This window comes from Lonchura striata, chromosome 3 (assembly GCF_046129695.1).
Source record: "Lonchura striata isolate bLonStr1 chromosome 3, bLonStr1.mat, whole genome shotgun sequence".
In the NCBI taxonomy this organism is placed as follows: Eukaryota; Metazoa; Chordata; class Aves; order Passeriformes; family Estrildidae; genus Lonchura; species Lonchura striata.
The window spans coordinates 17,889,388-17,917,298 of record NC_134605.1 but is presented as its reverse complement, the minus strand read 5'-3'; the positions used below and the strand labels follow the sequence as shown (position 1 = coordinate 17,917,298).

Here is a 27,911-nt window from a genome sequence, read left to right as displayed (position 1 = left end):
CTGCCCTCTGCATTTCACATCTTAAGCCATGCTGCACAATGTTAGCATCACAAACAGAACTTCATTTTATGCACAGGTGAAAACATCCAGAGAGATGAGAAATCACTCCATGTAATTTTAAAATTTGCATGTCTGTGTGTATATGCACACACAAACACAAATATATATTTGTGGTAAATACATATGAACTTTTATACAATTATAACCACTCCAATATATCCACGGTATACTCCTTTCACTCACCAGGACAATATATTCTGTTGCACTGCCAGAATCTCTTGCTCAGTTACCTTTTAAATTAAAATTCTTGTAAGTTCTGCAGAATTGGTCAGTGGAAGACCAGTCTTTGGCAAGCATCTGCAGAAAACCAGTGGGGATCCTTCAGTATGTGAAGGATCCCCTCCCAGTTTCCTTCAGGTATCAACTCTGCTTTCATAGAAATACAACCCTGATAAGCCAAGCAGGATTTTTCTTTCAGTATATACAGATAATTCATATCCTCTCTACACCATGCAATGCAAAAAGTAAAACCATGTCTCCCAGTGATTTTAATCCAATTTGGCCCCATAACTGCTTTTGTTAAAAAGAACAAACACAAAGAAATAGAAAAAGCAACTCTCACATAAACCTTAAAAATCAGCAAACAAAGCTCTACTGATTTACATTTCCAAAGGAAATACCTTTTAGTAATAGTTAACTCTGACTACAGTTATTAAGTCCAAATATTGCAGATGTGAGAAATGAGCACAGAAAACTAATAAAGAGCAAGAGTTACTGACTTGTCCAGATTGAGAGACACATACACACACACCCACACCCCTTGTAAAAACCCTTATGCACTTTTTAAAAATTAGTCTGAATCATCTGTGATGTTCTTGTTAAATATCAAAGCAGATGAGCTTGAACAGGTCTACTGGAAAAAGCACTACATAAAAAATGTGTAATTCAAAGCCTTAGCTAAAAAGTATTACCAGAAATTAAGGTCTATGTCTCTCAATAACATTGCATTATTCACAAATTCTCACACAATGTTACATTTACTGACACTGATCAACTGTCAAAAGAAAACTGAGCTTGTTTGAGTAACAGACACGAGTAAAAAGAAAATAAAAAATAAAATCACAGAACTTCGGCAACTATTGAAAAGCTAACTCAAAGAGTAGAAACACAATTATTTTCAATGGTGGACAAAATATAAAGGTTCAGTCTGCCCTATGTATTTTTTACTGATGTCAAGCACTGTGATTTTCTTCATGAACTCACTTGAGGGTGTATAGCTATTCCTACAAGTAATGTAACAACACACTGAAGTTTGCACCCCAATATTTTGATACAAACTATGACTGGATATTTCCAAAACAGTCCCTTTGACACTAAATAGCTATTTTAATATTTGTAATTAAAAAAATAATCTTTAAACGGTACAAAAACCTAGGTAAACCAAGTCTCAGTCAGTGTAAGAGAGGACCTCTTAATAAAGGGAAGGTAAATCCTCCTTTGGAGTAGTTACAACAATGCACAGAAATGAGACCAGAAACACACGTAGTAAGTTACAGGTCTAATTTACTGGAGTTGTTCAGTCATTTCCACCTTAGGGTCACTTCAGGATTGTAGAAATGACCCAGAAGAATATTTCCTAAACAATAAAATGTTGGGAGGAGACAGCAGTATCCTTTTCCACACGCTGAGAATCTGGTGTGCTGGAAGGGGCAGCCCTGTCTCCATCAGCTGCTTGCTGCCTTGGTGGATGTGCTTAGAGCCAGGAGCCTGATGTTCCAACCATGACATTCTGTCTGGATCCTTCATGGCTCACCATGTCTAACTAGGGTCAGAATAAATGGGCCTTTGGGGCAATTGCAACAGATGCTGTGTGCACAGCAGCCAGCATAGGAAGTTCAGCCTCACTTCTCTAATGGCTCACACACTGGTCTGTGCATGCTGCCAGCTGTGCTGTTCCAATCACTTGCACCTCACGTTTGCACACTTCAAACATGTGAAGACTTAGAAATTCTAGAGTATGGTAGAAGATGACTGCAGTTCCAGGGCTAAAACACCTTACACTTAGCTCCTGAAAGATCAGACCCCTCACCTCTCCAGTGTTCCATGCCACATACAGGTTTCTGTGCTCACAACAGCCACTGTGCACACCAAATAAAATAAAAGTAACACTCTGACATCAGCAAGGAGCCAGGCTTTCACCAAGAGTCCTGTGAAAAATCTCAGTTCAACACGTAACTATTAGATTTTTAGTACACGGCAGATCAAGGAATTAGTGTTTTCCTTACAAATATATGGCACTAAGTGTAAAAACTTTATGACCTATTCCAAACATTGTACCATACTTCACAGCAAAGCTTGAAAAAGAATCCTCTAACTCCCACTTCTTCTAAATATACAGCTGGTGGGAGGCCAGGGTGTCCATGAATGGTCGCACAAGGTTGTCTGTCGAGAAGTAGAAGATCAAGCCAAAGGTGATGGAGATTGGAAGAGCAGGCAGTGCTTTCTTAAAAACAGCCAGGAGTAAAAGTGTTAGGCATAAACCCTGTCAGAGATAACAGAATAAAAAACACAAGGAGATATTAGTAAAACAACCAGAAATACATCTGTCACCAACAAGCCAACATACAGATAATTATCTAAATGCACTGTAGAGCACTGCAGACTGCCTGAGCTACCAGCAGCAGAATATGTAGGTGCCCACAGCTTCATCTTTCACACAAGTTGGCCACGTTTTTCCTCAGCAATTTTGAGCACAGCTCTCTGCTGAGAAAGTGGTATAAACAGCAAATGCAGAGGTATAGCTGACCCTGAGAGTTTAACTTCTTTACACATTATTTTACTCCTTGTTCTGTGTCATTATTAATGAAGTACTGATCCAGCAGACAAAAGCACTTAAATCCTGGTGACCTGCAAATATAGAAGTTTCACCGAAGGTCTCTAATACTTACAGCACATTCCCAGTTTACAAGGTCCCTTAGGTAAAAAAAGAAAGAAAAACAAAAAAACCCCAACCCAAAACCAAATCAAATATCCACTGCTGTTCTTTTGGCTGGATTGCTTATTACAGTGGATGAGTTCTGGTTTTACCTGCATTGTAGGCTCAGATCTGCTTTTTGGAGCATGTGAGGAAGATATTTTATATTCTGGATAGATACTGTGGCTAAGTACCTCTAGATTCCTTCTCTCATTAGAGCCCTTTTTAATTCTTCCATGATGACAAAACGTCAAAGACACTGGGCTCCAAAAATATCCACTAGCTAAAGATCAGCAGACAGGAATTTTTAAATTCTTTTTTTTTTTTTTTTTAAATCAGTGTTTCTAGATTGCAAACTTGTTCACAATCTACCTGAGCCTGTAGTTCTGTTCTTATTCTCACGGGGACCATATCTGGCCTGCACCTGCTTTTTAAATCTCATCTCCCTTTTAAGATGTGCTTACTGCTGGGAAACTGGGGGGACATTTTTGAGAACCAGCAAGATTATGAAACTGCAGGAGATGGAACAAGCTTTAACAGCACCAAAAAGGACACAGGATGGGGCATTTGGCCTCACAAGACAGATGACCAAGAACATTTCCCCCAGGAAAGGGATCCCCCCCATGCTGGACTGCAGCATATGGAGTTTGGTGATCCTGTGGGTTTCTCTGACCTGTGGGTTCAGAAAGCTACACTGAACAGACTCCAGTGAAGGCAGCTAATTTCTAGTTCTCATGCTTTTTGATGTGCAATCTTCACAAGTGACAGTCACTTGCACTGTCCTTGGGAAATAAGTAGGAAAATAGAGGCCCAAGAAGGACACAGTAATCGATTTTCTTTTACATTCTAAAAATCCTGCTGTTGTCTTTCTGGCTAATTTCCATGAGGACCTTGAGGTAAACAACAAGTGCATAGTACTTATTTTCCACTCAGGTTGTGGGAATCCAGGGCTTCCCTGTGGCTGCCTTGGAAGGCCTGGGACCCTGGCAAGGGGTCAGGAATCCCCCTGTACAGAGCCCCGAGAGACACTGTCTCTGATCTCTGTCCATGGAAAAGAGTTTTCAATCTTACAGGATGAATTACAAACTCTGAGTGTTTGATATAAGTAATAATCAAGTGTGGCACAGGTGCAAAAGTAAAATTTTAGAATTTTAGATTAGGGGTTTAAAGGGGACAAGATGGAGGAAATTGGGTGTGTCTTGTCCTTTTTCTCCTTCTTCATTCCCTCCGTTTCACTGTGGTGTTGGCATTTTTCTGTTGGTTTAGGCTGGGGACACACTGTTCAACGTAGGTGACAAATATTGGCACGTTATTGTAAATCCAGCCCAGGGAGTTTCTGGTATTTAATGTTTGTAACATCCCACTGAGGGCAGAGCCCCACACGCTGCCCTGCAGGACAGACCTGCGGCAGGGCAGCAGAACATGTTAGAGATAAACAGAATAAACAACCTTGAAACAAGCACAGACAAATTATGGCTTTTTTTTTGGCAATGGGGCAAAAAGACAAGAGACTTTCTATAATCTTGGAATCATCAATACCTCAGATTCCGATATCAGGTAGAAGCTTAACAGTGTATCTTCATTAGACCTGGCAGGACCAGCTCTTTAGCAGCTACAGTATGTTAGTCTTCTGCCCTTACTGATAATTTCCATGGATCTAAGTCTTCCTTCTCATTTTTTTCCAGTTCAAATAGTAGAATAAGATAGGTTCTCACCCTCTTATCTATCAGCACCCCTTAGCATAACAGAGTTAACCTTTTCAACTACACTTGCTAATCAGTGTTGAGGTCCTAATATTGACTCCTGTGGCTGAAGCAAACACACCAGCAGTTCTCTGGGGCTGTTTCACCCCCATCATATCCATGCTTGGCTCTGCTCTGATTAGCCTGGATCATTCTGCTGCAGTGGCTGTCTAAAGCCTAGAGACAGAGTATTCCTAAATACCTAGCAGATTACCTGGACTTATTCAGCAGTACTTCTGGCAACAATTCTGTGCTGAGCAGGGTGTGACAGAGCTTTCAAAGCTGCTCACTTACTATGAGAATGGCTACAAAGCAGGCCAGTGTGGTATTCCAGTCTCCACTAGCTGTGGCAGCTGCTTTCCCAACAAGCACGCTGTAAAATATGAAGTCTCCAAGGCCCAGCTTCACACCCCCTGAAAGAAGTGGAAAAAGAAAACAAGTGTTAATTCTCAGCCTCCTGTTTTGCTTCCTCCTGAACAAATTCTTGTCCCGTGGGGAGCAGGTAAATGTTCCTAGTCCTGGCTACCAACTTGGACCCACACATTCCTGAGGAGGTTGAGACTTCCAGCCCCTCTTCCCACTAATTGCTTTGTTCTCCCTCATTCTCTGAGGTGCTTCCCTGGGCTGCTTTACAAATGAATCAACTGAGGAAGCACAAGGACAGAGAAGGACAGGAGTCAAGGGGAAGAAGGAACTGTTTAAATTGTACATGTCACTGGAATCACAATCCCAGAACAGATTCTGCAGCAGCAAGTCAGAATCGAGACCTTCATTGCTCAGCAAGCAACTATTCAAATTAACTGTGATTAGACCAAACTAGGAAACAGCATTAGCCACAAAGAGTAAAAATGTCAGGCTCTGACTACACTGAAAACAAGGTATAAAGCTTCTCTTACTTTCTTCCTCCTCAAGCTCCTCTAAAGAAGTGGCGGGGCGGGTTGGAACAGGACTCCTCATCTCTGATATCTGAGACTCTGCCTGTGAAGGGCTCCTGAGGTGTTCTCTCCCATCCTCAGCTTGGTTCCACAAAAACAGGCCAAGAATGGATTACAAAAAAAAAAAAAAAAAAAAAAAAAAAAAAAAGAACACAAGAGACAGCTACATTTATAACATGTTTTAGCTCATGAATTCCATACTCCTGTGAGTCTGCCCTTTGTCTCCTCCACATCAAGAGCAGCTAGGCAGAGACATTTAGGGCTTTGAGGGAAACCTGTGTGTTACCGTTTGGAACAGCTTCTCTGGCAGCCACCCAGAAGCTCAATGGCTTTAACAAGTGAGCACGTACACAGACCTAACATTGCTCTGCACAGGCCAGAATGACAAGGCAAACCCACTGAAGCTAATGTGCATTCCCACAGTGTTATACATTTGGGATTGAGGTGCTCAGGTATTCCCTAACCAGTCATATAACCAAAATGGATGACTAAGAGGACTGCCATTTGTGAGAGAAGTCCTGAATCACACTGACATTCTTGGAGACTGTGCACATGTAGAAAGCAGACACATTTCATTGTCCACAAATTTAACTTTTTTCCCCCCTCTGTTAAAGCACATCTGACAGAGCCTTTGGCAGTACTTTTGGAAGCAGACAGTCTGTGATATATGACTTTATCTGACAATTCCTATTTTTCAGAAGCTCCTACAAACTCTTCAGTCCATGTCAGTTTGACAGGTTGCTGCTACTGCAGGTGCAAGCAGACTGATCTGGGACACAAGAGCTTCCACAGAGCATTCTGTACCCCTCAGCATGTAGTCTGTGCCTGCTCTGTGCCCTGTTTCCTGCCCAGCAGGATTGTGTCCCTGCCATTCTTTGCTATGTCAGCTGCTTCATCTTGAAATAAGCAGCATGTTTAGTTATCCAGCCTTTGCATACATTTATTGCATTAACATTCAAAAGTGCTGTCATCTCTGAAGTGCAAAAGGGCTAGATGGGAAATCCTCCCAAAACCACATGTAAGACTTTATTCAATCACCTTAAAACTGCAGTTTAATTTGCATCTCAAGAAGATAAAAGCAATGGCACACAAATTACTGCAAACCAGCTACAATGTAAACTTGAATCACAAAAGCTACTGGTGGGTAACTGTCTTAACACAAGGCTTTACCCAAGGGTAAAAACATATATTTTCTTTAGCAGGGTGAGCCATATTGCACTTACAGAAAGGTGCTCCATGGCACTGGTCTGAATGCAACACTGAAGTTCACCAGCTCATCAGTATTATATTTAGGAGCCTATGTTGTACTTTTTCATCCCCAGTATGGAAAACTATAACCACCCACTAGTACACTTTCAGCTTTGATTTCAGTACACTGAAGTTGTGAGTTGAACAACACTTCTGTTTGATTTGTTGTCTGTTTGGGTTTTTTTTAAATAAAAGTGGCTTGAATACTGGAGCTTCCTACACTGTCTGCTCATTTTTGTTGCCAGTCCTACCAACAGGTTTATGAACATTACTGAGTTCTGCTAGAAACAACACTGAAAAAAATTCATCCATCAGGATTTGGGGGTTTATGTTTACACTCAGTCTCAAACATATTCATTATTTCTGTAGGACAGTGCTCTGCATGAGAGAGACGTGCAAACAAACCTGCATCCCATGTCTGCTGACTTGGTCCTCTAGCTGCTGTGTCTGGTTTTGCCATTCCAACTGTCCACATCATAGCAGCTGGAAGAAAGAAAGTAATCAGCTGCATAAAACATTGGCCACTATAGCTCAGAGGAAATAAGTATTTAGAAAAATACAAACCATTGCCCCTGTAAACGCTTCTAAAACACTCAGTTGGTTTCCCTAGACACTAAGACGGCAAGGTGGGAGAAAGCCAAGGCATTGCATCCATTCAGTTTTTAAAAAGTCCCAGAGCACAAGGAGCTAAGAGTCAATATAATCTTCTCTGTGGATTAAGGAAAGTAATTCCAGAACCAGGGCCCTCAACTCCTTTGGTTTCTTCCTGATTTCTGGCTCTTCTCTTGAAAGAAAACAATTTCCCAGGGAATGATGGTAATACAAAAGGTAACCAGAGGTTAACTAACACAGTTTACTCATGTTCTGCTAAAGGTACAGCACACAAGTGAGGGATTACAGGAGTTGTCAGAATGCAAGTTTTCTCTCTGCCTGTTGTGGCTTCACCCTGTCAAAATATTGCACATTTCTGTTTTGGTTCCAATAGTAACTGATGTTTGGAGGTTTATTCTTGGGATCCCTTAACTGAAAAGGAATACAAACCATTCCGAAATCAGCAGAAGGGAACTAAAATCAGCTTTTTATTTAAGTGTGCATTAGTCTCTCTGATTTTATATAAGCTAACCTAAACAAAAGAAGCCAAGCCAAACACAGTGCCTGCTTTTCCATGATGAGCTCAGCCTAGATGATGTTTTTGCATTTAGAGGGAGCCACAGAATGTAGTCTTGCAATGGAGACACTGATATTCTGCACAACAACTTTTTGTTCAGTATTTATTACTTACTGAACTGCATTATCCTTTAAGGAAGCTCTTGTTTGTTAACAAAAGCATGTGAGAGACTTCACCTAGATTGTCTCAGGTCAGTGTAACAGAATCGCCTGTAAAAGGGAAGGCACCTGAGGTGAACAGAGACTCTACCTGGAACACATAAAAGCATTTACATAACATTAAATGCTTGAAGAAAAAAAAGAATCAGTCAGGCTGTAGGCATCCTCAGCTTAGTACCAAACATTTGGGAATAACCCTTCATCTTCCAAGTGATGCAATGAAAAAGTCACTGAGGTCCATCCATGAAGGTCCACTTGAGTTCAGGTCCCATGAGTGTTGAGTCTTCTGCCTTCCAACAATCTTATCTTAGGCACGTGGATACTTCTGGACTAGGGCACCAGACACCATGGTAGTTAAACAGCCCAAGAAAGCCAGGGGAGAGATGACTGATGCTGTTTGCAGAGCAGTACTTTCCAGGAGCCCTTTGCAAAGTGAGGAGCCAAATAGTGAACGATAAAGGAAATAGATTGTAAGCACTGCCATCTGTACAGTATAGAGGGCATGAATAGATGTATTGAGTGAGCATCACCTCATCACAGAACTTGGCAAAAACTCACACAGGGTTTTGTGTGTAGAAAAAAAAGAGCTATATTAATGAAAGGATAAATCTGTTTCTGAATATCCAGCTTTGCAAGGTAAAGGTAGGCTCCCTTGGCTAATTACAGTTACCAACATTGTAACTGATAAACAAGGCCTGCTACAAATTCCAGAACTTAATTTGGCACCATTCTAAAGGCAAGAAAGTAGCTAAGTGCTCTTTGCTTTGACACAGACATAGTTTTATAGAGTTTCATCTGGCTAAAAACATTAACATTGTAATCTTACTCACAGGAATATATTAATGCAGGGAAAATGGGCTCATTTCTCTCCTGTGCAGTTTCTACCAGCATTCTCAGTGGCCCCTTGGGACAGAGAACAGCCATCAGATCTGCAGAAAGAAAAGGACCAATCTCATCTTGAACTGTCATGCATATTTTATGTTCTTTAAGAAGATATCTTCCCCTCAAATTTACATCTATCCATATAAACCAGATGATTTCCTGAATGGCTCTTTCCACCACTTTGCATAACTCTAGCTGTTCTAGTCCCCAAAAGTGTTGTTCACTTAAAATACCATCTTCAAGCCTTGATGTAATAATAAGAGTTTTCACTGTGCTAATCCTATAAAAAGCCCCTTGAGAATACCACATGAGTTCTTTGAAAGCTGATGGCAGCATTTCACTGAGATGTTAAATTTAATTAGAAGAGGAGTGGGGGTGTTTTGTTCACATTCCACAATCCATCGCTACGTACACTGGCTCTGTTTCACATGAAGGAAGGCCTTCACTCCAGTACCTCTCTGCCTACCCTCCCTCCTCCATCGGATCTCCTCCCTCTTGCTCTGCCAGTTCTCTTGAAACTTATACCAAAATCCATGGTCTCTTGATAGCAATAAACAAAACCCGAAAGACTCTCAGGTCTGCTACTGATAAAAATCCAGCCACCCCTACCATGCAGTTAGGTGAGGTTCAGTCCTTCCCTGACTTGGTGATCCACTTTGACAGACCTACCTGAGGTACACTACCTACATGGACAATTAGCAAGAGACAAGGCAGGGAGTCAAATTAAATGCTCATCTGGCACTTTCTAAAGCTTTTAGCACCATAAAGTTGTTTTTTTGAAGGACATAGAGTCCTGAGATTGCCACAGAGTATCCTCTCCAGGAGCCACACCTTGAGAGTCCCAGACTTACCATAGATGGAGATTGCACCTAGAATCACCCATGCTGACCACTCAGGTAGATATTTAATGAACACCAATGCCATTAGAGCACTGATCATAATGAGATAAGCTTGCTGGAGCTGCAAGGGACCTTTCCAGTGGATGCAAATCATTCCAACAGCTCCAAAATTCCAGATGACTATGAATAGAGTGGGATAATCCATGGCCACGTTGTACGTCTTCAATACTTCACTGAAATACCACAAGAAAATTTAGCTAAGCAGTGAAAGCAAGTGACATGCAAAGTTAAACAAAAAGTAGGGCTTTAGTTAAACAAAAAAGCTCCCTGATACACCAGGAGGAAGCAGCTCTCATCATGAAAGGGGAACCCGCCCTTTGGCTACTTGCTGCTCTGAGCTCTGTTCCTCCTGCATGAGATGGATGTGCTGTGTTACAGACCAGCACCACACTGGCTTAGTCCTCAGTTCAACAGCAATTCCAAGGGCTTGAGCAAGCAGGATTTCAAGTCTTAAATAAGCATAGGCCTGTGGCTACATGACATATCTACTGTCTACAGAAATCCTGTCAGTGTCATCCCACCAGGTGCAATTTGCTCACAGTTAAAAATGAAAATGTCACTCACAAGTTAAAAGTTTCCTTTCACCTAAGCAGGGAGCTAAGGGAATGAGCTTGAAACAATGTTGTCTAAGAAAAAAGACAAATCAGAGCACCTTTCCTCATGCTTCTCAATCCAGGGCCTCTGTACCACAAGATTCAGCCTGTTCATTTCATGCTCATGGTATCACTTCCCAGTGACCATTGACTATTAAGGATCTTCTTTTCCACTTTTTAAAAAAGAAAGCAATCTTCTTCTAACAGCATTTAAATGTCCATTTGGAGAAGAGGAGAGATTCCTTTTCTTGTTCAAAGTGGGTGAAAGACCTGGCTGAGATGAAGGAGCCCTGAACTGCCAGGTTACCTGCACCATTCCCACTTACCCGAGGTATATATAGGTAAAGAGGAAGAGCAGCATCAAGGAGGACAGGATCAGCCAGCCATGGATGAACTATCAAGGGCAAGAAGAGACAGTGATTGTAGGGGCTGTTACCCTTGCACAGAACTGCAACTGAATAGTCTCCTTCTGCACTCCTCTTCCAGTGTCCAAAGACTCTGCATTCCCCATGGTCAGTGAAGGAGGAGGGACAACCGTTCCTCTCAGTTCTCCCACTCTCATTTTGTATTCTGTCTCTTAGAATTTTAGCTGGTTTGGGTTTATTTCAGTCTCTGGCCTAAGCATTTTCATGGGTATTCAGACTGGTTGCTAGCTCATACAAGTGAACACATTCTTTTTGTTTGCTAGGAAAGAGGAAGGGTTTGCCCAAGGCTGTAAAATAAACTCTGTCTTAGGGATAAGTTTAAAAACAAGGAATGGACAGAGCTCAAATGCTGGGCTGGCACCACACATGAGAACTCCCTGAGCACCAGAGAACAGAGATCTTGAATGTGCCTTTCCCTTCAAGCCTTGTGCTCTTCTACCAGAGCTTCCACAGGCAGAAATAACACCAGTTCCCACAAAGCTTGTGTGAAATGTCTTAATAGAATGTATTCACAGTAAATAGTACAACTTTGTCCAAAAGTACAAATGGCAAAATATTTGGATCAGATGCAGAAGACTCAGACCTGACTAACACGAAGTAGCAGATCTTGTTTTTAAGGTCCTGCCATTAGTAACAAAATAATAGCAAAGCCTATTCAGAGCCACAGTTCCATCACTACTGACAAAGACTTCTGCACAGTATGATTCCTGCTGTGCCCAAGATGAGGATGAGCCAGTGCAGTGCCTGTGTTTCTCACTGCCATGCAAGGCCCATTTGAGCCCAGGCTCACAGCACAGAAGTGGAAAAGGCTGTGCCATGAGTACTTTACCTTGTAGCAGCGATATTTATAGAGCAGCACTAGGAACACAGTCATTACAATGATGACACTGATCATTACGATGGTGTTCAACACCGAGTTCAAGAGACGCTGGCCCACAGATGGGGTGTCTTCACTAAAAGGGGTGTAGATCCTGCAGGATAAAGCAAAAGTCATATAAAGTATAGATATTCTCTTCCAACTATCTGTCCCAGATAAAACCAGACCTCTTTGTGTGTGGGAAAGAAAGGGAGGTAGGACTCCCAAGGACAGCAAACATGAGATGTAGGTTGGGCTTAAGTTAATTATCAACTAAAGATTAGTGGTCTCTATCAAAAGCACGTTCTTACAGAGCAGCTGGATTCCCAAGTGCTGTTCTGAAATGGGGACACCCTTTCTTTCCACACTTGGTAGGAGAGTCTTGGACACTTTTATCCCTACTCACCACCCTACTACACCCTTCCCCATTTGGTTCCTTTGATTCAGTTCAAGGGACCACAGTTCCTCTTTCTCCACCCCATATGTGAAGTACAGTTACAGCCCCAGAACACAAGCCCCAGGAGCCAGGCACTGTCAGCAGGAGCTGGATGGAATTACGTACCCACACCATGAGTCTTTAGGAACCAGAAATATCACCAGGAAATGAGACACTCATTCAAATGAACATGCTATTCCCTGATTGCTGCCAGCTAGTGAGTGAACAGTCTAGGAGTTCAGCCTGGGCCTTTTCTGCTGCAGAATGAAGCAGCTTCATTATTATGCTGCTCACAGGCCTCACTCAGGGCACCCAAAATGACAGTGCTAACAGATTAGTGTAATGCAGGTATGGGAAAAACTTACACAGGTGAACATAGCATGCTTCAGTAAGCTCTCTGTATGTTTCTACAGCCACCTTTACCTGTGTAAAGGTTCTCCCAGCCTGCCAAGGGAGCACTCTGCATGCACAGAGTGTGTGTGTGGAGCAGGGGGTCCCACATGCTCAGGCTGTTTGCAGACCCCACTTACAGCTGCCCGTTTTTCTCCGTATAGAAGCGCACTGACTTTATGGTGGCGACGACAACAATCATACAAAGGGTGACAGGCACAAAGAGCATGATTACATGCTTTGCTCCATATTTCAGAGTCAGCTCCTCCTCTTCATTTTCCAGGGCTCTTTCTCTCACTGGAACACCCGAGCCAGACATTTCTCCACCAGCGATATTGTTCGGGCCACGGCTGCTGCCTGCTCGCCTCTTCTAAAAAGACATATTTGCAAATGTGCAAGATGCTTCTTTTCTTTGTGTTCAATCATGTCTCACAAGGCTGCTGTAGGCCACCACAGCATAGCAGCTGAGTCCTAATAGAAAGGTACCAACTGAACAATACAATTAAAAATTCCATTAAATTCTATTGCAAACAGATTACAATAGAGTTTTTAAACCAATTCCATGAGTATCTAAGGACCTCTTCAAATGCACATATATAGACAGACACGTGAACATGAAGGGCAAGATGCCCAGAACTAGACTAGGAAAAAATGTCATCTGAGGTAACAAAAGCTTGACATGTTCCTCCTCTCTCAGCAATGCTGTGCTTGCTTTATCCTGCTGGCAGCTGGACTAGATTGTGTTCTAACATTAGCTGCATCTGACCAGAGCAGACAAAGGGTATTTGGCAAAACAAGAAGGCTAAAAAGGATATCCTGCAACAGTCATATGTGCATCAGGTCCTGATTAAAAGCCAGTTTCGTTACCAAAAGAAGGAAAAGGGAGGAGTATATATGGAGATAAAAACGGGGAAAAATTCTGAGCAGACGAAGTGGCAACAGGCAGTGCTGCTCCTGGCTGAGCTTGACACCAGGAAAACAACACCAAAGCCAATCCTAGAATACAGTCTGGTAGGAGGGATTGAGGGGCAGCAGGACTACTTCTGCCACCACACCCCATGTCCTCCCTCCCCATGAGGGACACACACCTACCCTGTGTGCCTGTGCTTCCCCTGCTTCCGAGGCTTGCAGGCCATCCTGGTAGGAGGGTACTGGAGGGCTCTCTGCAGACATCAGGGATGTTCTCTCATTGCAGGGCTCCTCCTCACTGTCTGAATTGTTCATGAACGTGATCATCGCCGCTTCCCAAGGGAGCACTCAGGAGGGCACAGACAAGCACTACTCAAGACTGTGGGGACAAGCAGAGCAGAGGAGAAGAAAACAGTGAACACCACACTGCAAATAACTGGAAGTCTGAAGAGGATTCAGCAGATTTCAGCAGGGAGGCTCCAGCACACCATGCAGCTCCATCTCCTCTGAACAGCAGATTTATCCTGCCCTCACCCAGGCATGACAATCTGTTCAGTTAAAGTCACTGGGACTGCTGCAGGCATGGGTATCAGCAAAATGCAGCACTAAAGAAACTTACTTTGTCTTTACCACAGCTTTCACACTTTCTGCCTCGTATTTCCCCTCTCCCATCAGCACACCTTACCTTCCACAAAGGAGGTTTCTCACTGCTCAGTGTTTGTTTGGCAGGGGCCAGACACAGCTTCACCTCACACACTGGCTGCCTGTCAGAGAGCTCACCTCTTACACAACGCTCCTGTGAGCATCAGCAAGGAGCAGGAGTTTCTCAGTAACCTGGAGCCTCAGCTTTACACGAGGCACTAATCAGGAGCTACATGCTGTCTTATGACTGTTTATTAACCAGATGAATTTTATTAGCAGTGCTTCTCTTTGCTGATTAAGAGGTTTGCATAGCAAGGGAAACACCTATATCCTCAGGAGAGCCACTTGTGGGTTTTTCCTTATGTTGTCTTGTGATTAAAAGCAAAACTACTTGGATGGGCAAAAACACAGAATAAATATGGGGGCTAGAAATGCTTGGCCTCTTTTCACCTACTGCTAATCAGAAATAAGCATAGCAGTGACAGAGTGCAGAAAGGAAAGGAACAGCTCTTCTTTCTAGACACCAGAGAGAGAAGGTGCACTGCCCTGAATACTGCAGAACAGCCTTAAAATTGGGATTTCAGGAAGTTATAAATGCAACTAATAGGAAAATTCCTTTTAACATTTATAAAGTCACTTTAACAAAGCAAGTAATTAATTACTTTCTGATACTCAGCCATTTGTCCACAAGCAAAACCATACATCTAATGCATCATCAGCAGTTATATCTATCACAACAACTCTCCTCAACAGAACCTTACCCAAGCTCCTGTGTCTCAAGAAATAGAAGAGGAAGCTGAAGAAGCCACGTGATTTGGACACAGTCACTTAAATCTGAATCATACATTCACAGCCCAACCAGAACATCCTGACATCAGAGTATACACTTTGAAGATCTGTGAGATATTCTTTCTTCTCACTAAAGAAACTGAAATTCACTTTAGAGGAAGGAAAGAGGGAGAAGAAGAACTACCCCCACTTCTTTCACAGCCTCCTCAACACATCTGGACCTTCAAGAAATTTTAGAATGTCACCTCAATCCACCCAAGTGAAACATTTTTCAGACATCTGCTCCTCCCCTGGCTTCTCTTGCTTTTTCATATCCTTTTGTTCCTCCTTTGGTGATAAAAGTGGTACAGTTATTGGAAACAGAAGCAGGGCTAACCCTCACACCAGGCCTGTCAGCTTCATAGTAATCCCATGCTCTTACCGAGTGAGCTGCTTAACACTTGGGTGCTCACTTCTCAGAGACCAAGATCTCTCTGGATGCTTAACACACTCTTTTGACTAAGCACCTGAAGGCTCACAATTTACACCCAGGACACTAGAATCTGCTCCAGTTCTAGGATTTAGGTATTTAAAGAAGTCAGACCCACAATCATTCAATCATGACATATTCTGGATGAGGAACAGGATAAATTATGCATGCCACAGGATCTGTGACCTATAGGATTTAAATAACTCTCAAAACCTTCTGCTCATGCCAGAGACCAGGAAGAAAATAAATAAAGCTTTATTCACTGATAGTTTGGAAAAAATATTTAGGTTTCAACAACCCAATCAAAATACTGAAGACCTTTTTCTCACATTATTTAAGAAATCTTTTTTGCTACATAAAGAGAGCAATTCTGCAGAGGACTTTGAAGGGACAGCCAGTTAGCCTACTTTCAATACCCTAGTTATGCCCACTGGAGGAGTTAAACCAATAGCAAAACCACTGTGCCAATTACTAACCTTCACAGTTACATGGGAAGAAATAAGCTCATGTTGAAATACAGCCAATTTTAAGCACATTTTCTCTTATGCTGCCCCAACAAGGATATGGACATGCAAAGGTGTCATGATACTTCTGGTCAGCAAGCAGATTCAGACTTGAACACAGCTTCACTGTCCCTTGTTTATACAGCCATGGTTCCAATGAGGGTTGACACAAACACACCCCAAGGTGTGTTTACAGGCAGACACAGAAGTCCCAGCTGCCTTAGATGGATCTAAACTGTCTTGCCAAAGGGGCTGGCTCACCACCCTCCAACTCTCTGGTGTCAACACCAGGTGCTCATCAGCTCTGTCCTGCTTTTGAAAACACAGTGAGGTACCAGTTTCCCTTTGCTGTCACAAAGCCAGGTCCCAGCAAGGCTGGCCTTGGGAGTGGATATGAGAACAGCCCCAGTGGCACTGCCCACACCAGGAATACAGAGCACTGTGCATTCCCCTTCCAGCAGGATTGAGCTTTAAGGTGACAAGCCCTCTGCTCGCTGCCAGACAAACAGCCCACCCTCACCTCAGGTCTGCAGAACCCTTGGCAATGTGGCTTTGTGGCTTTTACCTAGGCAGAGGCCTTGAATGTATGGTTTATAGGGGCAGGAACACTGGCTCTGCCCCTCTGCCTCACCACAGACAGCAGGGATTTTGTCTAATGCCACTATTTATTCATCAGAGGTGCACTTTGAAATAGCACCAAGACTGTGCTGGCTGCCTGAGAGAGCTGTGATTTGAGCAATCTGTCCTCCAGGGGAGGAAGGACCAGCCTGGTCACTCTCACACACATGCCCAGCACCACAGCACCCTTTGGGATGAGCAGAGGGAAAGAACTGAAAGCCAGGGACTTGCTTGACAAACAAGGAGGGAGCCACACAGCACTAGGCAGCTAAGACACGGGTGTTACAAAGCCCTGATCTCATTTCACTACTTAAACTAAGCAAAAGGGCCTCACGGAAATGATTTCTGCCTGCCAAAGGATGCTGCATACACCACAATGGAAAGCAAGGGAGCCTTCTCTTCCACTCGTGGTCATGACAGCAAACACGTCTGTGCATATTGACTGTTTTTCTAGGCTGAGCTGAAAAAGGAGGAAGGACAGCTCAGGAATGGAAAACATGGAACACTGAGATAAATGTAAGCTGTATGTGTATTCACAGAAAGCTTTAGAGCATGATCTACCAAATACTTTAAACAACATGCCAGTCCATTATCAAACTGAAGCACTAAGTTGTATCAGGCAAGGTTCTCCTCTCTGCCTCTCAGACCATCAGGTCCCACTCAAAAAAATCATACAACGCTTAAGAGCAAAATGACCCAGGTCTCAAAACTATATGGCAAAAATGAAAGGGGACAAAAACTAGGCCAGTAGTAAGTGCTTCTTAGAGGAGCTGAGGTGGAAATGTGATTGCTCCTGCTTTACAGCAGTCTTGCGAATCCTGAAGGGAATCACCGATTCTCTTTCCAGATGTCCTTCATGCAGGAGACCTCCTTCCTCAGCTGTGAAAAAGCAGGTTTATGGATTTTGATTAAACTAGGCCAGTTCACTAACATTAAGATCTAGCCTCAGTTTGCCTTTTATTTTCATGCTGCAAACAATCTAAATCCTTTGCTTTGTATTTCATCCATCACAAATAATACCACTACAATATACAGCACAGAATAGCTGCTATAGCCTGGCAGAATATTTAATTATCCACTTGAGAGTTAAAATTCCTTCTTATCCATATTGATCTTTTAGATGGCAATTAGATTAAGAAAAATGTATTTTCTTTGCTATATTTAGATCAAGAGAAAAGCTTTGGGATGATACTGACAGCCTGATGTTCTCTTAAGTTTTGGCTGCAGCAACTACTGCTATTGATAAATATGAAGAGAAGAAAATAAACTTTTTAGAAATCAGAAGTGGTGGGGCCAAAATTAGGAGGAAAGATTTCCATGCTCTTGCTGATAAATAAAGTCAGAATGGGCATGTTGCTAAAATGACAGGGGACTTGGAACACAGCATATCAGGAGTGCAAGTACCACTCCCTTTCAGCCCCCAGACACAAAAATAAGAAAAAAAGATGCTATGGGAAGTTGTAAAGATTTGTATCTTTTTTTATACATTGTGGCTGAACTAGCACTACTTTCTCTTGTCCCACAAGAGAAAGGCATAAGATGTAGCCCCAAAAGGCGGTTCTGTTGGCAGAGCTGAAATCGGAGAGGGTCAGAAGGATTATTCTGCCAGCACGGAGCCCAAATACTCCATCAGCCAGCTGCTTGTCACAGCCCTGCAGAACTGCTCACACAAGTAACACCGCAAAGCCCGGCTCCCGCTCCTCATGCGGGAGCAGCAGCTCACATTGGTCCCAATACTGCTGAGGGCGTCAGAGCCAGCACGGGCTGGAGGTGACACTTGGGGGACACCCAGGGACACCTGCGCCGGGGCTGAGTTCGTGTCCTGGCCAGTGGGACACGGGGCACCGCGGGGCTGGGCTGCTCCCCTGGGCCGAGACACCGACAACAATTAAAGAAAAGCGGAGAAAAACCCCAAGACAAGCCCCACCCCGCCAGGCAGAGATTTTGCAGGAGGCCAGAGGAGCTCCCATGCAGATGCTCAGATGCTCTTGTTTCCCAGGTGCCCTTTTGAACGCAGATTAAAAAATCTGGCTGCCTCTGAAGGCGCGCCGGAGGCGCTTCCAAATGAAAGCCGGGATACGCCGCCAGCGCCCAGGAGAAATAGGTATACAGACATTTTAACACACGTACATACACCAACAGACATGGAAATATGTACATTTTTTTTTATATAACACGCACCTATATGAGAACATACATATGTACGTATATTCACACAGAGATACAGGAAGCTCTGGCAGCGCGGCGACCCCCAGACGGGGGGGGCCAGGCCTGCCCCGCCCCGCCCGCAGCCCGCAGCATCCCCCCGGCCGAAGATCCCCATTCGATCCCGGCCCCGCACCCCACGCCGGCCCGCGCCCCGCCGGCCCCGCTGTTTACCTGCTCCCGGCGCCGCGCGCCCCCCGCCGCTCCCATTGGCTCCCGCCCCGGCGCCGGCCGCGAGGACGGCCGCGCCCGCCCATTCGCCGCCCCAGCCGTCGTTCAGCGGCTGTCCCCGCCTACGGGCCGCTCTTCTCCAATAGAAGAGAGGAATGGGAGAGGCTCGGCCAATAGGAAGGCGGCTGTCCCCGCCCGCCCGGGGCCGCCTGTGAGGCGGCGGCGCCGCCATGGCGGGGCGGGTGCGGGCCGTGCCCCGGCCCTGGATGGGGCGGAGTCTCGGGATGGCGGGAGTTGGAAGTGGCCGTGAAGGTCATCCAGGGCCAACCCTTGGCATGGCTTGGAGCCTTCCACCAAACCACGTTGCTGAAGGCCTGTCCAACATGTTCCTGAGCACCTTCCAGGGATGGCACATCCACAGCTGCTCTGGGCAACCTGTGCCAGCGCCTCACCACCCTCACAGTACGGAACGTCCCCCGATATATAATACATAATCGAAACCTGCTCTCTGGCAGTCTGAATCCATTCCCCCTTGTCACTAAATCCCCTTGTAAAAAGTCCATTTCTGTCCTTGTAGAACCCTTTCAAGTATTGGAAGGCTTAATGTGTATCAATTTATCCCTTCAGTAAATAAAATTATATGCAAACATGCAGATCCTGATGGAAATAAAAGGACTAATAAGAGAGACGTGTGGAGGAGTAAACAGAGAAACCAGAGGAAATGGCCAAATAATAGTTCTGCTGGCATTGTCTGACCCCTGCTCAGTTTAGAGATCAGAGGGGTGAATAAGGAAAATTACAATTTTGCCCTGTTTGCAATGGCTGTGGGGAGTCTGTGTTTTCAGACTGTAAGTGGTTTTGTTTAAAAATTAAAAGAAGAAAAAAAGGCATGATTGTAAGCAAGATAATCCAGTTGATAGTTGAAATTGCTCATCAGTCGGAAGAAAACCACTTGTGTCTCTGTTCCCATTGCTTCATGAAGCAGCAGCCAAGGGAAGTTAAGAATCTGGCAGCTCTGTAGCACTTGCTCATCATCTGTGGGGGCAGAGACATGAGCGGGAGTCATGGCAATTTCCCTCTGCTGCTGTTGTCATTTCAGGAAAAACCTCAGGCACAGACACAGGGACATTCACACTCCTCTTTGCTCCGTGGCACCCATGATGATTCTGTATACGGAAGGAATGAAGAGTAAGACGGTAATGAAGGAGACACGAGGTACAAATACATGAACTCCCTCTATAAATCATTGGACAAAATGGAATCTTCTGCAGATTCCATATCACATTCTTTTTCCCATATTCCTTGCACAACATCAGTGATAAGTGATACACCTTCTTTGTACCTGTAATTCTTATTTTGAACACTGCACATAGAACTAAGCTACATGGAAAATTCTTCAGAGGCCCAGAGAGCTGCCTATCCCAGCATGGCCAGCTGGGCTTTGCTAAGGTAAACTCAGTCTGGAAGAACTGATAAACTCTGTGCTTGGCTGTGTTCTTCACTGTCCAAAAGCTCTTCACTATCAGAGCTCTTTCTAACAGGTTTCCCTCAAAGGCTGTGTCTCTGGCTGAGTCTTGAGTTTCTTTTCACTGGACACTTGATCCAGCTGGAGATGTTTTTTATATGGCAACTTTTCTGATGTATTGAATCGTTCACACATTTTATGCTCAGCTGCTTTGTTAACATTAGGGGAAGGAATAATTTTGGTTCCACTCAGATTTTCCACAACTGACAATAATTTTATTCCCCTTTACTTTTACATGGAGCATAAGTATCTGACACAAATTTGGGATAATAGTAAAAATATTAATCATCTGTTTTAAAACATTTTGCAGCTTCAAAGCCAAAGCATTGACAGTCTGAACTGTGCTGCTCTTCACCTCACTGGCAGCTGTCAGTCCAGTGAGCCTGCCATAGATCTGTGCAGGAGATAGGGAAATTGTTCTTAGGCTCCTTTTTCTAGGGGCTGAAGGGATGGGAACTAGTTTTACAAGCCCAGTTGCCCTTTATCAGCAACTTTAAAAGCTAAACTTGCAGCTTTTTGTCTCTCTCAAAAGTGCTGCTCTGCTGTATGAAGGGTTCACAGGTGCCTACTTTGGACTAAAATTTAGAGACAAATTCCTTGCTTCTTTACACATTCTCACTAGATCCTCCCTTTTTGCTCTCACCCTGATGGACAAATGCAAAGAGGTGTAGGTCTTGTGCAACCTGGCAAAGGGTTTTAGGAAAAAAATTCATGTACTTCCTTCATGGAAGCACAATAACATGGATATGTAAAACCCAACTGTCTTTCTCATAGTGCATATCCTGCCTGCCTCCTTTGTAGCATGAGGCAAAAATCTATCTTAGCTCAGTGTTCCTTTATGTAGCCTAAAGTGGGTAATAGGAAGACAAAGAGTTGTTTTGGTCTCTCCATCCATGAGTGTTCCTTCCTTGCAGCATTCAGTCAGAATGACTTTTTCACATGTTTTTTCCTAGCTGCATCACATGAGAAGCATCTGACCTGAGAGCAAGTTAACAGGCTCTTTGAGTAAAGCCTTTCACTGCATGTTATGGATGTCAATGTATTTCTGGTTTTTTCTCTTTTTTTTTTTTTTTTTTTAACAGATCTGCACAGTCATTTCCTTAAAAGATCTCTCACAGATAATGCAGAGTGTGCTTATTGCCAGGAAAATCAGATGCCCAGCTGCATCACAGCTTTATGACTTGGGAGGTCAGTGTCTCTCACCAGGCTGGTGGTTGTTCTGAAGTACACAGGGACATTCTCTGGGATTGCCCTCATGTGTTCCATTTTGGTCCTGAGATATTTATGGCAGGAAATCTCAGGGAGGTTTTGGTCATAAACTGTTGCAGTCCTTCAAATATATCCAAGGCATTGTGACTGTTTTATTTCAGGAGATGTAAATAATACCCGGAAATAGGACTACTGACACAAATCCAAACAGAGATGCTCCCTTGGCTTTTGAATGGAAACAGACATGACACCACCTGTCAAAATAACATTAAAACCTCTTGTGCTTGCACAGAAGATATGAATAAGTTCAGGCCAGCACACTGGAGATTTGTTCTGGAATAGACAGTGCTTTCCAGGAGTCTTGCTCAGTTTATTCCACTCCATAGATCTGCAGTCCCTCAAGGAAAGGTCATTACTGAGTACCAAAGCTGACATTTTTCTCCTAACTGAATGAGATCTCATTCATGAGAGGGTTTAGCAAGCAGCCAGGGCTCATGACTGAGTGCCACCTGTGGACAGGAATCATGTATTGGTGTCACACTCCTGTGTGGATTTTTGAAGAGTGTTCCCACACTGGTGTATCCCTGATGCCTCCGTGTAACCAGCCAGATCAGATTTTAACCCCAATACTGAAGAGTGGTGTATTCTTGTATCTAAAACAGAGCTAAGTAAAGATCCAAAGTCCCCTAGACTGTAGGCTGTGGGCCTGACCCTTGGAAGCTCAACTTTGTGCAAGGGGATACTCATAAGATGTGTCATGAATGTTCACTCAACACAAATCCCCCATGGTGTTGCACAGACCTGAGATCACCTCGTGGTCCATTCCTTCCAGGTCTACAGCATCCCAGGAGCTGTGTAGATGGCTTCTTTCTAAAGGATATAGAACTGTGCTAAATATGAGATTCTCTCAAAAGAGACAAGGCCAAAGTGGTGGGAAGGGAACAGGAATTAAATCTAGTAGTGTGCAGTCACAAAGCAGTCAGTGATGTATCCAAGTCAATGGAATGCCATCAAAATCATGCTTTTAGGCACAGGTCCTTGGGAGGCCCATCAAGCAGGAGTCCAGTGGAAGTGCCCTGTGCCTGCCTAGGAGCAGAGCTCCTGCTGCCATGGTATCCTCTGGACCACTGTCTTTCTCAGACAGCTTCTCCTGCCTCCTCATGTACAAGTTCTGTACAGTTTTGCTAAAGGAGACAAATGCACCAGTCTGACAAGCAGCACTATGCCTTTAAGGTTGTCGGTATCTCTTTGGCTTTTCAGATCCTTCAGACAGTCCCAGGCTCCGAGCAATCAGCAGACCTCTTCACGTGACTTGGAAATCTGTGAGTTCACACTACTCTGCTCTCTTTGAATACAATGACTTTAACTGAAATGAGGTCTGTCCTGGGAAAAAGGAAAGCAAATGTCTAACATCTTTTCAAAATGCATGTGGAAAAGAAAAAAAAAAAACTAAAAAGGGAATAAAAATTACTCATTAAATTCCCCATACCTACTCAAATGAACTGTAAAATTGTTAGTGAGGGGGGCATGAGTGGGGAATGTGAATTATACATTCATATTCAAATAAATCCTTCCCTGTTCCACTGGAAGGGGATTCCCCATACGAGCTGTGAAGGAGCGTCTCGCTCGCCCACTAGGGGACAGAGCTCTGCCGCGTACATCCCTCTCCTCGGGACTGGGATGGGCTCCGACATCTGCAGCTCCAGCCCGGGGACTCTCTGGGACAAGCCTTTCAGGGAATTTTTAGTGTAATCAGATCCCTGCAAAATACATTCTCTGCTCATATAACCCTTTACGGAGAATGTATCCGTGAAATGGCTCGTGCTGCGAAACTCCTGACGCTACAAAAATGATTGATTTAAAGCCACGTTATTTGCTGGATTCCGCCTCGCTCGTCGGACTCAGACTGAGCCCAGCTTGTTTCTGCTGGCACAGTTGTATCATGACCAGTGCTCCCACTGCTAGAGCCACAACTGTGGCAGCAATGGCAAGGAAACTGAGAAAATGTTGGCAAAATTGTATTTTTCCCTCCCCTAAGGGGAAAGGGGGAAAGTGCTGTATTTTGATTTTTGTTTATAAAAGGTGCAAGGTTTAGTTACTTTCTGTTTCTGTGCTTCACTCATGAGCTCATTTTAAGCAGCAGTTTTCCAGCCAAGTCCATTGTCATAGCTCTGCAAGTTTTTCTGCACAGAAGCACTTAGAATAGTTTATCTTAGTAACTTTTAAAGTAAATAAAATGAGTTTGTTTTAAACTCCTTACTCTTCAGCAGGAGTGGCAATTCCTAAAATAGCTTTTACTGGCACTTAGTTTATTTAACTTCACATTAGTACCATTTAATCAAGCCCTAAATTAGGTTTCGAATGGACCTAGTTAAACTGGATCAAGCTAGTTTGATTCTCAATTATTCAGTAACTGAAGAGTTTATAACATACTAAGATAAATTAAATTAAAGAGTTTATACAGGGGTTTTCTACTGATGAAATAAAGCAGGTTAAAGGAAAATCCATAGTTAAACCACAGTTAAACTGTGGCTTTTCAAAACCTTGAGACTTTTTTTTCCCTCTTGTACAATGAAACTGTAAATTGAAGAAAAAGCAATGTATTTATTTTATATATCAAAGGCATTCAAGCATAGATCTCAAATTAAGGAAATAGCTGTAACTAGTACCTTCTCATCTTCTTTATAACTTCCCTCCTCTTTTCTACATCTGACAAGCATCAATTTGCTTAAAGAAAAACTTCAGAAGGGTATTATTTTAAAATTTTGCACAGTATTGTACTTTGCTGATGAATAATACTTCTCATCTGTAACTTTTTGTAAGCACAGTTAAGCACACCTTTATTGCTATTCTATTGTCATATTTCATCCAAATCACCTTGGTATTTCCATACATCTCACAGATGTTTCCATATAACAATAATACATGTTTCCAGGGCAACAAAACTTTGCAGGCACTATGGGAGACACTCATCCTTGGTCAAAAACTGTCTTCATGAAACACAGTCATGCTGCAGCTTTCACAAACAGCCACAGTTGATTGTTGGGGCAGGATAAACACTTTTATCTGCTCCTGCCTGTGTTTGTCTCCTAAACCTGTGTAGAGCCTGGAGATCATTATATGTATATATATGTATAGATGCTATTTAACAGCTCACAAAATGACATAGAATAGTCGAGGAGAGAGAAATGAAAGAACAACACAGAGATCTGACATTGTCAAGGTGAAGTTAGCCTGTCCAAAAGTCAGTATTCAATAGATAGTTACAGAGGAGAGGACATTACAAATAAATAAAAACAACAATGCTTAATGTGAATGCAAGCTACAGGTTTTCCAAAATGTCTATGGTATTTGTGGAGATGTGCTGGATTTTTCCTAAAGCCATATGAGGAATTGGATATTGCACAAATAGAAACAGTGTGGGCCTAATATACGGAAGCTGGGAAAATAGCAGAAAAGAGAATGCACTGTGGTAGAGCCAAAATGAGCACCTGAGCAAAGAGAGGTGTGACACCAGAATTTGGATTGGTGCTCACTGATGCAGTCTGAATTCCCTGACATTCCCCACTGCAAAGTTGCCCTGAGAAAATCTAGACCTGTGTCAGGCAGTCAGCTTGGCTTCCTCTAAGTTCAGTCAGGAGCTTTTCCATGCTTGAAATCCTTGCTAAAAGAATGCCACCATTCTGTGGCCATGTTGCCTGACAGTCACCAGCATCTGTGCTGTCACTGAAGGCAGTGTAAAACTTAGTAAGGCAGAGGGTGGGTGTAGTGCTGTCAAGGGAGCTGCAATACCCCTATCCAAAAGAAAAAAAAAAATTACAGTTCTTCATGGCACATAGGGAAGATGCAGTTTCCTCATCTACCCCATGAAGTCAGATGAGTTTACTCATACAAATGTCAGAAAAAAGCAAATGCAACTCCATAGATACCATTGATGTTATTTGTGGACAGCTTGTATTACAATGAGAATACAAAAGCTGTGATAAGTAACATCCAAATAAGATATATGATTTAAAAAGAAGATTCCTTCACTATATTAGAAAAGGAAACTAATATTGGTAACTTTCTGTATGAGCTACAGTAGCATTTAAGAGACCAACAATTCCATGTACTCATCTCAAATGCTGAATCTGAGACTCCTTGGACCTTGTTTTTGTATGTGCTGAGCAGAGAATAGTCCACGCTTGTGCATGTCATGAGGTTCATGAAGGTCATGAGGTTCATGAAAGTCATGGCTTCATTAATGAAACAAGACTGGTTTCCTTTTAGACATGCAGAAATCAAGCCACCGAAAATCAGTTTTTAAAATTACCTTTCCCTGCCTTGTTTTTCCCATCTGCATGGGAAAGATGATAATCCCACAAGTGAGAAATGTCTCGAGGCAGCCCCACCAGGGAGGGAAGGGCAGCAAAGTGCTATGCTGTTCATGGAGATGAGCAATGCCCACTGTACTGCACACAATGCCAGCGCTTAGATCATTTCTCACCCACCTCTGCTTTCCTCCCTAATTTGCATTTCTGTCTTCTGTGTCTTTCTCAGAGCTTTTCACACCTCTGTTTATTGCAACATGTATACAGGAGGTTCCATAACAACTTGAGATTCATTTACTTTTTCCACCCAGCGCAGCTATATTAGAAACCTGTTAAAATATTTCACCTCTTAAAGTAATTTCTTGTCTCAGACAGCCACTGTGACACTTCTTATAAACTCAACACCTACTCTGCTTATTCAGGGAAGATTCCTTGTGAGTGCTGAATCAAGTCTAGCCCTCAGATCCCAAGTTAAAACAGCCAGTGCCACAGCAGAGACACTTGGTAGGTATGGCAGAGGAGTGTTCCTAGACCTTGAAAAGATGAACTTGTTCCTGCTATAGAGGTTCTGTCTGAACACAGAGCCTCTGTTTGACTCTAATCCCAGTGCTGAGCTAATATGTCTGATGATTTCTGAGCAGCTATCTTGTGCTCACTAAGGCCCTTCTAAGAGCTTTGAACCACTATAACCAGAGTACCTTTGCTGTAGAAAGGGAGTGGAAGTTGGAAATTTGGGCAGGAAGGAAACAAGAGCTTCTGGCTTGGCCACTGATTTAGAATACTCATGGTTCCAAGCTGGCTTCCCAATTCCTGCACAGACTTACTAAATATTCATAGAGATGAGAACCTGACGCCTGACTTGGAGAGTAAACTCTTTGGCATACAGATTCCTGCATGTTATATACACGTGCCTTTCCCTTATGTTTATGAGGTTCTGACTCAAAGGGTAATTTGAATAAATTTTGAACTGGGTAGCTGAGCCAAGTAAATCAGAATTGGGCTGAAATTTCAAACTGAAATCAGTTTGAACTGATCCATAGTAGAGATATATGGGTTGTATTTGCATTTAAAAGAAAAACTGTAAAATGTTGCTCTGGTTTGTGGAACATACTTTACTCAACCCAAAATGAAATCCTTCCTTCTTACCGTGAAAAAAAGGGAAGTTAAATAGTAGATTAACATTATAAAATAGCTGATGGTAGTGGCCACCTTTTCTGCAAACACAAGCCATTGTGTAGGCAGTGTAAAACCCACATCTGAAAGGATGTGACCCACATCTCTCATTTCTCACAGAAGCATCTTCTCAAAGTTATTTTACATCCACCAGATTTAGTCAAAGGGAGGAACTCTGTCTGATATTGTGATCTATTTTGAGCTTGTTGTAAAGTCAATACATTTCTGACATGCTGAAATAGTTCCTTTCTATGTTAGTAACATAATTTTTGGTTCAGCCAAGCTATATTGCAAAGTTGATGGACAGCTAATCACTCTAAACATGTGCCTTAGTTGTCAGCATCTCTTAGTATGTGGTTTATTAGAACTATTCAATTGATTTCTACAGATGGGATATACTGTCCCATTGAAATCTATAAGGAGTGGAAACAGCATACAAATGATATCAGCTTCCTGTGTACCTTTACAGAAGGATATACAGTGATAAGAGGCTTTTTGCTGAAAAATAGTTCTTGTGAAGTCTGAAACAAGCATAAATTGACTCATGGAAGAAAAATTGAATCATAAAGAGCAGCTACTCAAACATACACAGCAATAAACCCAAACACTCCATTAGTGTCTGCAAATTATCAAATTGACTCTAACCACTGTATGAGCTGACCAATCCTCACCACTGGACAAA

General features: G+C 43.1%; 1 protein-coding gene and 1 long non-coding RNA gene across 5 annotated transcripts in view; one reads left to right on the top strand and one right to left on the bottom strand.

The window, feature by feature from the left end:
- LOC116183457 (uncharacterized) overlaps window positions 1-27,911 on the top strand; it is a 53,006-nt gene that overhangs the window by 11,552 nt on the left and 13,543 nt on the right. The window contains exon 4 of one of the 3 annotated variants that reach the window (XR_004148091.2): window positions 23,007-23,068. This is a non-coding gene — a long non-coding RNA (uncharacterized LOC116183457). Of the gene's footprint in view, window positions 1-5,327; window positions 5,619-6,850; window positions 7,104-23,006; window positions 23,069-27,911 lie in introns of those variants that run through there. The other 2 variants (XR_013339653.1, XR_013339654.1) reach the window with 2 other exon arrangements.
- Window positions 116-19,104, bottom strand: PSEN2 (presenilin 2). 2 transcript variants are annotated; one of them, XM_021537001.3, is made up of 11 exons: window positions 19,016-19,104; window positions 13,799-13,994; window positions 12,847-13,076; window positions 11,854-11,995; window positions 10,926-10,993; window positions 9,959-10,179; window positions 9,056-9,154; window positions 7,305-7,382; window positions 5,613-5,732; window positions 5,011-5,129; window positions 116-2,542 (listed from the first exon to the last, which is right to left on the bottom strand). In XM_021537001.3, the coding sequence occupies exons 2-11, from the start codon at window positions 13,940-13,942 to the stop codon at window positions 2,387-2,389; spliced, it is 1,377 nt and encodes a 458-aa protein (XP_021392676.2). In that variant the 5' UTR covers window positions 13,943-13,994; window positions 19,016-19,104; the 3' UTR covers window positions 116-2,386. The 2 variants fall into 2 exon arrangements, with proteins under 2 accessions (XP_021392676.2, XP_021392677.2); XM_021537002.2 differs by having other exon boundaries at window positions 2,392-2,542; window positions 5,007-5,129.